A 14780-nucleotide genomic window follows, 5' to 3' on the forward strand; every position below is an offset into this window, starting at 1 on the left:
AAAAAATTTAAAAAAAGAACTACCACATTATCTGGCAATCCAACTTCTAGGCAAATATCCAAAAGAACTGAAAGAAGGGTCTTAAAGAGATATTAACACATACATATACATAGCAGGACTATGCACAATAGCCAAGAGGCAAAAGCAAGCCCAATGCCCATCAACAAACAAATGAACAAAATGTGTTATACAGGTACAGTGGAATATTACTCAACCATAAAAAGGAAGGAAATCTGGTTGCATACTACAACATGGATGAATCTTGAAGATGTTATGCTAAATAAAATAAGCAAGTCAAAAAACACAAATACTGTATGATTCTACTTATATGAGACAATTAAAATAGTCAAATTCATATAAACAAAAAGTAAGATGGTGGTTAGCAAGGGCTGGAGAAGACAGGAAAAAGAGAAGTCTGTTTGTTAATGGGTATAGTTTTCAGTCTTGCAAGATGAAAAAGTCCTAAAGATCTATTACACACCAATGTAAATACAATGAATTGTACACTTAAAAATGATTAGGAGGATAAAATGTGTTTTTTACCGTGTTTAAAAAAAAAAAAAAAAACAGGCAAAGGTATGAATAGATATGTTAACAAAGACAAATAAACAGCCAATTAAAACATCATGAACTATTTCTTAACATTATTAATCATTATGAAAATCACAATGAAATATTACTTCACTAGGTTGGCTATAATCAAGAAGAGGAACTAACAAGTATTGCAAAGAACATCAAACTGGAAGAATCATATGTTGTTGGTAGCAATATAAAATGGTTAACTACTTTGCAAAACAATTTAGCAGTTGTTCAAAAAATATAGTTACCACATGAGTCACCAATTTTATTCCTAGGTATACCTAGAAGAACAAAAACATTCAGTTCACACTAAAACTTTGTACACAAATGTTCAGAGCAGCTTTATTCATAATAGCCACAAAGTGCAAACAATTCAAATGTACACTCATCAGTGGATAAACAAATTGTGATATAACCATACAATGAATATTATTCAGCCATAAAAACAAATGAGATACAGGTATAACATGGATATAACCTGAAAATATGCTAAATGAATATTTCCAAAGATGACAAGACACAAATACATAATACTATATGATTCCACTCACATAAAATGTCTAGAGCAGGCAAACCCACGGAGAGAAATAAACTCGTGCTTACTCTATACTGAGCAAAAAAAAAAAAAAAAGAATGAAGATTACAGTAGGTTGAAAATAGTCCCCAAAATATCAAATTCTAATCCCAGAAAACTATATTACCTTATTTGCAAAAAGGGTCTTTCAAGATAAGACCAATGATCTTGAGATGAAGGAATTCATCTGGATTGTACAAGTGGCCCCTAAATGCCATGTTTCTTTATAAGAGAAGCAGAGAGAGATTTCACAGGAGATTTCACTAGGCGATATGAGGATGGAGGCAGAAACTGAAGTAACATCGTTTCAAGCAAAAGAACGTCATGTTCACAAACTAGAAGAGGCAAAGAATGACTTCTCTGTCAGAGTGTCCAAGGTGAGGACAGCCTTGCCAATATCCATCTTTGAGTGGGTGGTGTGGCGGGGGAAGAGGTTATTGAAGATTGAAACCAGGGGCATTTTACCACTGAGCTATATCTCCAGTCTTTTTTATTTTTTGAGACAGGGTCTCACAATGTTGTTGAGGCTGGCCTAAGCTCACAGCCCTCCTGCCTCGGCCTCCCAAACTGCTGGGATTATAGGAATGAGCCACCACACCTGACCCATCTTGACTAAGGTGCAGTGAAACTGGTTTTGGACTTCTTGTCTCCAGAACTAAAGAAGAATAAATTTTTGTTAGTAATTTTCTTATAACATACAAAAGAAAGTAAAAAAAGAAGTGACTACTTAATAATGGTCTTTTAGATTGAAAAAATGTTTTAGAATTAGATACTGTTGATGGCTGACCTCTATACAGTGAATCTTACAGGACATTATCCCTTGATTAAAGGAAAACATGTCTAGCAATAAACTGGTGTGACCCCACCACCCAACAACTGATAGTAAATTTTCAAAGCTCCCACGAAGACCCCATTCATAACATAGGTAATTAAGATTATAGTAATGATGCAAGCCAATCTAGCCAACAAATATACTTAAGCTAGTATCACGTAGTGTCAATTCATAAATCTGTATTCCACCTGGAATAGTTATATTTCGCAGAGTAAACAACCTATTATAAAGGACTTGGAGGACCAAATTAGTTATAAGTAGGGTTACCATATATCTTGGTTTAACCTTTTTTGTACATATTTTAATAATCCCATTTTTCATTCATTTTTAAAAAGTACATCAGTTTAGATAATAAATTCAACTTAGTTATAGAGATTCTGGAGACTGTAAAATTCATGAAAGCATATTCCACACAGATGCCAGATGGGCCCTGTCATGAATCCCTATGTATCTTTTAGCTCTCTACTACTGGGAAGCCCCCATGCGGAAAAAAACTAGTAAGACTTCTTGGGAGTATCCACATTTTTTTTCCCCCCAAACTTACATAATACCGTTAGGAAGTCAAAAGTTGAAAGTTATTATTTTTTGACATACTGAACTGATCTTAAGGCAATACTCCTGCTTTAGAATTCCCGGATCAAAACACAGAAAGGAGGGAGAGATGGGGAATTTTTTTATTTTTTTCTTAAAGAATTTAGGAAGAAATTGTTACTCTATGGAAGGAGATAATAATGGATTCTGTGTGTAGTTAAGCACATAAAGTCAGGGACTGGAGACGCAGCTCTGTGGTAGATGGCTTGCCTATCATGTGTAACGCTCTGGGTTCAATCTTTAGTACTGAGAAAAAAAAAAACTGACATAATGTCAGGTTTCTGTTCTCGCGACTAAAAGGCTCAGGGGTCACTCTAGTTAAACTGGGCTAACTGGGCTGTACGAAATAACCACACAAGAGACACAAATACCTTTTTCTTTGGGGTCGCTGTGACGGCTCCTCTGACCTTAAGGGTCCATAGAAAGAGAGAGAGAGAGCACGCGCTGACCCCTTTTATTGAGAAGCTATTTAAATGAGGCAAGGGGTCAGGTTTCAGGGGGCTGAGTTTATCTTTATGATGTCCACTGTCAGCAGGTTGACTGACACCTGGGTAGGCCACACCCAAGGGCACAGTAAGAGGAGGGGACACACACAAGGCACTTCCATGGAAGATTCTATCCTAAACAGGGCAAGGGGTTATATTACAAAGGAACAGGTGAGCATAGCTTCACCCATGGGGCTGTAGCAAGACACACCCATTTCTGTGACTGAGCGCCTCAGCACCCAGCTGGGGAGTGTATCTCAGTCACCGGTAAGGTTGGCCTCCCACAACATAAGCTTGGTAATGTTTGATGTTCATTGCTTTATGGTGAAACATCATTATAAAATGTATTGAATCAGTAGAATTAAAACATATTCCTGTATAAAAGACTGAGAAACAGAAATAATACAAAGAATGATATAAAGCATTTGTAGTTTTGATAAGTCTCTTGACCAAAGAGAAAAGGTGGAGGGAAGAATCAAGGTGGTGTTTAAGAGGAATCGAAGTACATCATTCATTCAACTAAAATTTGGTGAGCTGATTAACAGTCAAGAGCTAGTATAAAAATATATCAGTGATCCAAACAAAAACCCTCTCTTCAGGGAGCTAATTTTCTGTTAGAATTAATCAGTAAATAATAATTTTTAAAAAAAGATGGTTATCTATATGCTAGTGAGAAAAAGTAGGAAATGAAGGCAGGTTGATATTTACAGGACATGGTTATGAGTATTTGAGAAACAGTATTCTAGAAAAGGGAAAACAACACAAAGGCCAAGAAGGAGCATACTTAACACATGTTAAGAACTGGTCAAGAAGATAACAGGCAAGCCAATGATAAGGGAGACAAGTTAAGAGAAGAGGCTTTTTAAATGTGCATTTGTGGTCAATGACAATTATAGGAACTCAGATCATATGGGCCATTCTAAGTTCTCTGGCTTTTACTGAGTGTGATGAGAGACTGCTGAGATTTTTAATGGTGTGACTTTCATTTCAACAGGATTGTTCTGGCTGCTGTATGGAGAAAAGACTTTAGAGAATAACAGTGGAAGCAGAACACAAGAAGCTGCTAAAATAAAATAGACAAAAGATAATAATAGTAACAGGATGGAGAAATAAAGATACTAAGGAGTCAAGATTCTAGATAAAATCTTGAAGGGTCACAGATTTGTCTGATAGACTGCACATGAGACATGAAAGACAGGACGTATAAGTGATGATGTTGTGCCAGCAAATCTATGAGCAGAATTCAGAGAGATATGGAGAAGACATCCAAATTTTGGAATCTTCAATCTGTAGCATTATCTAAAACACAAGTCTGATGACATAACCCAGGGGAAGAGTCTAAAATTCAAATCCTGAAGTATTCCATTTTTAGAGGTCATAAAGAAAGAACAGCAAAGGAAATCAAGAAGCAGTTAATAACCAACTGGATAGGAGATGAATCAAAAATGTGAAGCATCCAGAATTCAAATAAAAAAACTTTTTAGGAAGGAGGAAATGAATCTCTCTGATAAATGCTGCAGGTAGATCAAATAAATCAACTAAAACTAACCACTGGATTAAGCAATGTGGAATTCATTGATGACCTACACAAGAGTGGGTTAAAGAGAGAACTGGAGGGCCAGATTCTGTGACACGCCTGTAATCCCAGCTGCTCTGAAGGCTGACAGTTCAAAGCTAGCCTCTGCAAAAGCGAGTCACTAAGCAACTCAGTGAGACCCTGTCTCTAAAATACAAAATAACATTGGGGATATGGCTGGTGTCAAGCACCCCTTAATTCAATCCCCTCGCGGTACCACCGCCCCCCTGCCAAAAAAAGATTGGGAGAATAGAAAATACAGACAACCTGAAATTTTCCTAAAAAGGAAAATTTACTTTCTTATGGACAAGCAAATATGAAATAAAATAAATAAAGGGGAACACAGCATCAAACAACAGATTCCCAAGGAGAAGTGACAGAAAAATCAGTATGTTTGCTACTAAAATTATCCAAAGCAACAGAAAACTTAACCCAAGATAAAGAGGAGACTTGTTGGAACAATATGCTGAATAAATAAGTGCACAAGTCTTTGTTTCACCCATTGTAACAAAATGCCAGAAACCATATGGAGAACAACTGGAATGGTGGATAAACAGGTACAAGAGCCAGCCTCTCTCATGGCCCCAGGTGAATCCCACCTCCTAGTATTCACACTGTTCTGCAGCCCTTTCCCACAATGTAAAAGGTTGGCCTGTGCAGAAAACACTCAAAGAAGAAATGATGGAGCTGGGGATGTGGCTCAAGCGGTAGCGTGCTCGCCTGGCAAGCGTGCAGCCCGGGTTCGATCCTCAGCACCACATACAAACAAAGATGTTGTGTCCGCTGAAAACTAAAAAATAAATATTAAAAAAATTCTCTAAAAAAAAAGTTAAAAAAATAAAGAAGAAATGATGATATGTCTCTTCAGATATTAAGTTATAAAAAAGACACTGCTTCATCTTAGGTACAAGCTCTCCCAAATTAACTCACTCTAAGGGAAGCCAACTGGTATGACATAAGCAGCCCCATGGACAGGTCCAATGAGTAACTGAGGCCTCTTGCCAAGTAAGAGATTTGAAGCAGTTCATCCAATTCTAGTCAAGCCTTCAGAGACTGCCAATCTAGTCAAAAGTTTGACTGTAGCCTCATGAGAGCCTAAGCCAGAATTGCCAGCTGCCAGCTAAGCCACTTTTGGATTCCAAACATTCAGAAATTATGATGTAATAAAAATGTGTTATTTTAAGCAACTAGGTTTTGAGATGGTTTGTTAAAATAGATAACTAGCTAATACAATGGTTCTGAGTTGTATTCACAAATCTGCGGACACAGAATTTACCTATTATCTTGCCTACTGACATGGAAAAAATTCTGTTAACCTCCCCTGTCAAGTCACATACAATTTACCTAATGAAATACAGTCTTTAAGAAAAAGAGTATAAGTGAGTTTGGTGGCACATGCCTATAATCCCAGCTAGTTGGGAAGTTGAGGTAGGAGAATCACAAGTTCCTGGCCAGAGTTAAACCCTAACTCAATATAAAAATAAAAAGAATGGGCAATGTAGCTCAGGGATAGAACAACCCTATTCAATCCCCAGTACAATTTTTAAAAAAATTAAAAAGTATAGTAATGAACAAGTTAACTCCACTTTAACAAAAAATTTTCCCTAAATGACCCATTTTAATGCATTAGCTGAAATCTTAGGGTATGTGTACCAATCCATGTTAGCCTCACAACTTAAGTCAGCCTTACATAGCTCTAACTCTCTATGGTGCTTACTTTTTCAAGAAATGAAGTGAAAGAATGCTGCAGCCACCACATTCTCCTTTGTTTAAGAAAGCAATTTAGAGGGCTCCAGAATATTTAAATTAACAATCGCCTGAATTTATCATATACATTCAGATTCCCTCAAGAAACTCTAAACAGTAAGTTTTAGCACAGGAGAGAATGAAAAGGAAAATTTAATTGAGAAAAGAAACAACCTTGGTCCTTATGATACAGACTTCTCTCTTACCTCAAATGTACACTGAAACTTTTTAAGAACTTGAATCGTCCAAGGAGAAGGTCACATCCTTAAGGCAACCAGAGAGAAGGATTAGGGTTACTTGCATGTTTCAAGGATATTTAATATCCTGTTGCCTACCTAAGATTGCCATTTAGATGTTTATTAACCATCTCATATCTAATCGGAAAAGAGAATTCAATTACTTTCCCCCAAATCTACTCCTCCTGTCTATCTTAACACCCCACCTGTAAACTGCCCAAATTAATAATGGCTCACTGGGATTCAGTGGGCTGCATTAGCGTCCAGAAGGCCCACAGTAAACAAACAAGAAAAATAAAGAGGCACTGCGATATAGCAACGAGTCCAATAAACGGAATTTTAAAAAGGTTTAGACACTCTAAGGGTTCAGGGCCTGCAGATATACAGAATGGGGGTGGGGCTGGAATTACAAACTGGTTTATGATTTTTAAACACCAAAATTAGGCGCCACAAGAGAACACTGCGGGGCAGGGGAGAAAAGGCAAGGCAGGAGGAGGGTGTACAGGCCCCTTCCTCAGGAGGCCTCGCTGGGCCCGGCACCAGGGTGGGGGAGTTCCGCGGGGTAAGGGGAGACCGACTGAAAGAGGCGCCTAGTCAAGTTAAGGAATGGAATGTGTGAGGCGGCGTGGGGCCCACTGGGTCCCCAGCCCCTCACGCCTTTTGGAAGACGTCGGCACTGAAAAGGCCTCTTGGGCGGCGCAAGGCCACCGGACGCGGTGTCCGAACCTGGGGGGGCTGCAGCGGTGGATTCTCCCTCCCGTCTCCCCTCAGGGAACGCTCGAGCCGCGCTACTCCACCATGCTTACCGGCGCTGATCAGTGGCGTCCCCGCCAAGCCGGCCAAGAAACAGCCCGGAACACGCTCCCTGGGCAAAACCCGCAGCCACACCACCTACTCAGGCCCCAGGGGCCGCCACCGCCGCCAACGCCACAGACGTCTTCACACGCGCGCCCAGGGCGACCTGTGATTGGCTGCCAGGTGCGGCGAGCTCGGTCGGCTCGGCTCCAGGCGCTACAATTTGATTGGTCACGAAGTGCGGGTTCTGCGCATGCGCGCACTCTGGTGCCCCTGGTGGCTAATGGGCACGTAAGGTCGGGCTGAGGAGTATCAGGCCAAGGTTATGGCTGTATCCCTGAAGTTCAGGGATCTTGGAACATCGAGGTTCTAAAGCCAGCCAAAGCTCAGCGCTGGGGTTGGGCTCACGATGCACTCAGAGATCGTTTGCCCTCATTGTCATTATTCCAGGTGTGGTGCCCTTTCTATAAAAGCACTGGCTAACTGTCTCATGCATAAGAAACTTGACCAAGCAACTGAATCTCGAACCTCATGCTCTTGAAGTTGTATCCAGAGCTAACCTGCCAACTGTGTTGATATAGCTTACAGTGACCTAAAAAGAGATTTTACTATTTTTTTCTAAGAATGAAAAACAACAAACAATATCATTTTGTGGCATGTGAAAATTATATAAAATTGGGGCTGGGGAGGTGGCTCAAGCGGTAGCGCGCTCGCCTGGCATGCGTGTGGCCCGGTTCGATCCTCAGCACCACATACAAACAAAGATGTTGTGTCCGCCAAAAACTAAAAATAATAATAATAATAATAAATTTAGAAAAAAAAAAGAAAATTATATAAAATCAAAATTTCAAGTTTTATAGGAATACAACATACCTATATCCTCCAGGTATTGTCTGTTTCCTAATAAGACAGAAAAATTTATTAATTGTCAGCGACTATATCAAATATTTACTATCTGATCCTTTAGCAAAACAAGTTTGATGCTGGATACAGTGGATGGTGCACACCTTGTAATCCCAGCAACCCAGGGGGCTGAGGCAGGAGGATGGAAAGTTCAAGGCCAGCCTAGGCAACTTAATGAGACACCTCCCTCCCCTGTTTCAAAAAAATAAAAAGGGCTGGAGATGTAGTACAGTGGAAGCTGTACTTTTGGATTCAATCCCCAGTATTAAGTGGGGGTGGAGTAGTTTGCCCAATCTTTTTTGCAGGTTTTTATCAGTTCTGCTACAAGTTTATCTATTTCAGTAATTTTTGGGTGTGTATGTATGTTTTTGATTTTTTTTTTTTTGAGAGAGAGAGAGAATATTTTATTTTTTTGTTGATGGACACAACACAATGCCTTTATTTTTATGTGGTGCTGAGAATCGAACCCGGCCCCGCCCATGCTAGGCGAGCGCTCTATCGCTGAGCCACAATCCCAGCCTTGTTTTTGATTTGTTGTTGTTGTTGTTTAATTGGGGAGTGAACCCAGGGATACTCTACCACTGAGCTACATCCTCAGCCCTTCTTAGTTTTTATTTTGAGACAGGATCTAAGTTGCTGAGGCTAGCCTCTCAGTAATCTTTTTTTAAAGGTTTTGGTTTCATTTATATGTTACCTTCTCCATTTATTTCTTCCACTCTTATTATTTCCTTCCATCCTGTCTCTACAAGGATGTGTTGCTCCTCTTTATAATTTTTTTTTTAGGTAAATGCCTAACTCATTTGTTTGCAAAATCTCTTTTATTTTCCTAGTATGTAGTGCTGTAAATTTACCTTTACTAATTTAACTGTGTCCCACAATTTTGGTATCATAATATATTAATTTTCCTTCAATTCCAAGGAAGTCCTAATTTCCTTAGTGATTCTCACTTTTTTAACCTAGGAGGTTATAGAGTAAAGTGTTAATTATTTTAAAAATCTACAGGATTTTAAAATACTATCCCTTTATCTGTTCGGTAGAGTATACCATAGTCAAAATGAAGAGATCATAGATGTAGAAGAGATATTTACAATGTCTAAGATGTATGAATGTGAAATTATCTTTTGACTGCACAATAATGCCAGTATTGATCAATAAAAACTATTATCTAAACTCTGGGCTTCACATTTCACTAACTTTTTTTTTTTTTTTTTTTTTTTTTTTTTTTTTTTTTACTAATACCCTTTTTCTCTTTCTGATTCCCATCCAGGACAATGAATTGCACTTAGTCATCCTGTTTCTTTATCTTTTCCAGGTCTGAGACAGTTTCTCAAACTTTCCTTATTTTTGAAGATCTTGACAACTTTAAGGAGTAAAGGTGAGATACTTTTCAGAATGTATCTCAGTTTGGGTTTGATGCTTTTCTTGTGGTTACACTGGGTTTTTAGAAGAATATGAAAGACATGATGTGCCCTTCTCACCAAATCTTAGGGATACATGCCATCAATGGGACTTGTTGGTTTCTCCTTGGTAAAGTTGCTTTCTTTCCCCTTCATACACTATTCTTTGGAAATTCTGGCTAACTGTCCCAGGCATAAGAAACTTGACCAAGCAACTGAACCTTGAACCTCATGCTTTTGAAGTTGCATCCGGAGCTAGCCTGCCAACTGTGTTGATATAGGCTTACAGTGAACTAAGCCATTAAATCCTGCCTATGCCCAGAACAGGGCATGAGGTCTCCTTGAGGGAAGAGTACATAAATTACTTGAAGTTCTATTGTAAAAATGATTCTTTTAATTTTAAATTAATCAAAAATAAATATTTTTTAAATTCAATGCCTCAGTCATAGTAGCCACATTTCTATAGCTCAGTAGCCACATGTAGCATATTGGCAAGAGCAGATGCAGAACATTTCCATCATTACAGAAAGTTCTACAGACAGCAGACTTAAATCATTCATTTCTCAAACTTTCTTCTTTCTAAATATAACCATTCTTCAGTGTTCATGGGAAATTGTTTCCAGAACTCCACGCAGATGCCAAAATCTGTGGATGCTCAAGTCACTTATATAAAATGATGTAATATGTGCTTATAACCTAAAAAAAAAAAAAGCTCCTGAATACTTCATATTATCTCTAAATTTTTTATAATACATATTGCTATGTAAATACTATATTGTTTAGGGAATGATGGTGAAGAAGAAAGTCTCTATGTGTTAAATACAGATGCAATTTTTTTAATATTTATTTCTTTTAGTTGTACACAATACCTTTGTTTTTATTTATTTATTTTTATGTGGTGCTAAGGATCGAACTCAGGGCCTCGGACGCTCTAGGCGAGTGCTCTCTACCACTGAACCACAACCCCAGCCCTATACAGATGCAATTTTTTTCCAATATTTTCAATCCAAGGTTGATTGGATCCATGGGTTCAGAATCCACATGTACAGAGGGCCAACTGTACATGTATTTAGAGATAAATGTCTATGAATTGCTTTAGTTCCATCTCATAAATTTTGTGATTGTATTCAACATTATTGAGTTCAACATTTTCCCTTTTCCACTGAGATTTCTTAGAGGAGCTCTGGGCTATTTATATTGAGGACCAGGACCAAGGTAAAATAAGCAAGGATCCCAGAGCACAACATTAAGGAGTCACTCACTCACAGGTTCCTAGAACCTGTCACTTTTGCCCATTAGGCTCCTTGTTTGCTTCAACCTAGTCCTAGTTCAATTTAGCTGTATTGTCAAATTTCCAGATTTTAGGAGTTTTATAATGATCTTTCTGTCATTAATTTTTAGCTCAATCTCTCTACAGTCCGTGGTAGCTACAAAAAGCCCTACAACTAATATCATAATTAATGGGAAAGTATTGTATCTGAATTTGAGAACAGGGCAAGGATGTCCATGATAACCACTTCAGTACACAAAGACCCTGGAATAGTAAGACAATTTAGAACTCTAAAGCTGAAGAAGTAAACACAGATACACAGACTTACGCAAAGTTACAATAATTAAGACAGGGTAGCATTAGCACAGAGAGAAAACTGAACAAATGGAATAGAACAGTCCAGAAACATACATGCAGTCACCTGATTTACACAAAATATTCCACTGCAACAAAGTGGGGAAGAAGTAGTTTTGAGTAAATGCTTGTGTTGATTTAGATATGCTTCTGAAAAATATTAACCTTGATCCTATGTTTTATCACATCGTAATAATTCATTTGAGATTGCTCATAACTACATGTTAAAGGCTAAAGAGATAAATTTCTAAAAGAAAACATAGGAGGAATATCTTTATGTCCTTGCTAGATAGTAATTTCCTTAATATACAGGAAGGGCAAATCCTGATATACATATTATATCTTTGAAACCAACATACAGATCAAGATATGGAATATGTGTAGTGTTCTAGCAGTTTACTTATACCTTCCCAATTGAAAAACAGAACAGTTTTTAAAAGGTAAGAGAGAATAATTCTTGAAGAATATCTAAGTTATAAACCACATGAAAAATATATTTTCAAGATCATTACTCATCAAGATGCAAATTGAAGCTACAATGTGATACTACAACTTCAAGAAATGGGCAATAGTTAAAAAGACTGAAAGGACCAAATGTTGGATCTGTACCAATGGAATTATCAGTATTGATGATGGTAATACAAATTGTTTCATTCACTTTTTAAAGTATTTGACCATATTTACACTAAAAAAAGCTGAATATGTGCAATTCCAGCACTATATCGAAAACAAATAACTACCCATGTCTTCCAGAAAATATACACAAGCTCATAGAAGCTTTATTCAAAATAGTTGAAGAATCAACCACAAAGTCCTTTGACTATAAAGTGGATATATAAGACTGTGTCAATTTTATTTAATGGAATTCTACCCAGAAATGAAAAACAGCATGCTACTATTATATATAGCAAGCATGCATTTCACTTTTCAAAAATAAGCCAAAGGCAAGAATTTATTGTATGAATCCATTTATTTAAAATTCGTAAGTAGAAAAAACTATAATGGTAGAGGTCAGAGTGGTGGTTACTTTTGTAGAGAGGTTTGAGTGGGAAAGGGCATGAAGATTTCTGAGATACTTCTTGACAGTAAGAAGGTAAAGATGTCACGGTAAAACCTGACAGTCGATCACATTACTGGTTAGCATCAGCCACAATGTACAGCCTCAGATCTACCTTTCACAATTCCTGAAAGTGGGTAGAATATGTTTTTAGCCAGAATCCTGGCTGTAGGTACAGAATATCTAGTGTTTACTGACTTCCTCTTTTTAGTTTTCAAAGATGACAGGCAAGGATCAGTGTTGCTCACAATAATGAATGTTTGTACTTCTTCATGGGTGAGTTGAAGTCTGAATAATAACCTTTGTTCCAGGAGGCAATCCCTCCAGTGGTACTGGCTTTTTAAATGTTTGATGATTCTTGGTTTTGTGCTCTATTTCCTCCTTCGAAGTCAAAAACTGTAGCCGGCACTTGGAACATGAAAAGAGGTTCTTCTTGTTCCAGTGCTTCCAACAATGATTCATGTATGGATTTGCCATTTTAAAAACTTTGAGACAAAATAGACAAAGCAAATTCTTAGTGTTTTCATGGTATGTTCTAAAATGTGTTTCCACATCAGCAAAGACTGATGATCTGTAACTGCAAATCTGGCACACATAGGGCATTTCCCCAGGCTTATGATTGTCCTTCATGTGTTCTAAGAGAATCTGATCTGTTTCAAATGACAACTCACAAATTTTACAGACAGCAGAGGGCTCCTGAAAAGTGTGTACACTGTTAATATGATGTTGTAGTTGGAAGGGAGTGGGAAACTGCCGGTGGCAATGCTGGCAGGTAGTGTGGGTTTCCCAGCTGTCACCCCTCTGCTTCTCAAGTTCCAAATGATGCTTCATGTGATTCATAAACTTAACATTTTTTAGAACTTTCAAGCAGCTAAAACATTGAAAGGTTGTGTGAGTTTTCTGTTCTGGCTGCCCATCCCCTTGATGTTGTCCATAGTAAAAGTCACTAAGTAACATGATTAAATTTCCTTTCTTGGGATCAAAGGTCTTGTTTTGACTTGCAAGGCTGGAAAAGCCTGTTTTTATCAGTCCTTCAGAGTTATTTCCTGGGCCTGGATCTCTAAGAACAAAAGGTACCTTTTCATTAGCAGGAGGCCAAGGAGAGGATGTTCTATTCTGAACGTGACTTGATAAGAAGTGAGTACTTTTTGAGGGTGTACTTATGTCTTTTGTAGGAGAGATATCAGAAGAGGACATAGTTGATGAATGTGTACTTGGGATTTTATTCCTGAGTTTAGACCTTTTTGGATTTCTGCTGTCTATATCTGAAGTAGAAGTTCTCTTTGAATCACAAGAACTTTCAACCTTGCCTCCTACAGAAAGTGCAACTTTCTCTAGACACTGAGTTCTTGAATGGAACAAATCTGATGAATGGGGAGGAACAACTTGTGGTGAGCTCATTCTATAATCAGGTTTAGAGGAACACTCAACAGTAATAGGAATATCTATTGAACTCTGTTCAGACTGAGCAACTGGTGTGATTGCTGTGGCCATAGGGGTCACATGCATTGCAGATTGAAACATTTGTGCAGGATCTTGACTGAGATGGCCTTTCTTTCTTCTTGAATATGAGCCTGGGGTGACTCTGTTCAAAATGTTTGAAATAACTGGTTTTGAGTTTGAAATCATCCTGACAAAGAGAATTTCAGCATCTTCATTTGCATGTTCCATCCCAATAAAAATCAACTCAGCGTCATTATCTTTGTCTATCTGATTGGATTCTCTCTCATGTTTCTTCAGTGGTTTTGGTTCTTGTTCCTCACGAAAGAAGTGATCCGACATTTTGTAATTGCTTTTTGATTGAAGCAAGTGGTGCATTCAGTTTTCAGAGCTGTCTTTTTATAAATTGCTACCTAAGTGCAATCATGTAAAAACATTATTTTAAAAGACATCATTTTACCTTATTTTATTCTCCTTTAAACACTGAAGTAACTATTAATATCACTACAATATTTTACATATAATAAAACAAGTTTGAACTATTTGGGGAGTTGAAGGTTACTGGGGTCGAACTCACGGCCTCCTGCATGCTAGGCAAGCACTCTACTACTGAACTACATCCCCAGCCTTTTGTGAGAAAGAGTCTCACTGAATTGCCCAGGTGGACTTCAAGCTTGCCATTCTCTTGCCTTACACTCCTGAGTAGCTGGGATTGCATAGTGCATCATCACACTCAATGTGAAATAAAGCTTATAATTAACCTTAACAAAATTGACTCTGAAACACCTGCTACTCCTGTAATATTCCATTCTTCCCAGTGGTCATCCCTAGATATACTGAGGAGAGTGGTTCTAGGACCACCATCACATACTCCCATCCGGTATACCAAAATCCTCAAATTCCTTACATAAAAAAACTAGCATTTTCATATAACCCATCACATTT

General features: G+C 38.0%; 2 protein-coding genes across 9 annotated transcripts in view; both read right to left on the reverse strand.

The window, feature by feature from the left end:
- Positions 1 to 7635, reverse strand: part of Znf280b (zinc finger protein 280B) — a 67879-nt gene extending 60244 nt beyond the window's left edge. For 3 of the 8 annotated variants that reach the window (XR_007345678.1, XR_001505623.2, XR_007345679.1), the window contains exons 1-2: positions 7426 to 7635; positions 6590 to 6647 (exon numbers count right to left, since the gene is read on the reverse strand). The gene's annotated coding sequence lies outside the window, so the exon portion shown is untranslated. Of the gene's footprint in view, positions 1 to 2947; positions 2971 to 6589; positions 6648 to 7425 lie in introns of those variants that run through there. The other 5 variants (XM_048798306.1, XM_048798302.1, XM_048798304.1 and 2 more) reach the window with 4 other exon arrangements.
- Positions 7636 to 12481: 4846 nt separating this feature from the next.
- LOC107158430 (zinc finger protein 280A-like) lies at positions 12482 to 14177 on the reverse strand. The gene is given in 2 exon segments (XM_015504874.1): positions 12482 to 12659; positions 12661 to 14177. Coding segments are annotated over 2 exon segments (1695 nt in total).
- Positions 14178 to 14780: the final 603 nt, after the last annotated feature.

The sequence above is a fragment of the Marmota marmota genome, unplaced genomic scaffold, assembly GCF_001458135.2.
Source record: "Marmota marmota marmota unplaced genomic scaffold, marMar, whole genome shotgun sequence".
Lineage (NCBI taxonomy): Eukaryota > Metazoa > Chordata > Mammalia > Rodentia > Sciuridae > Marmota > Marmota marmota.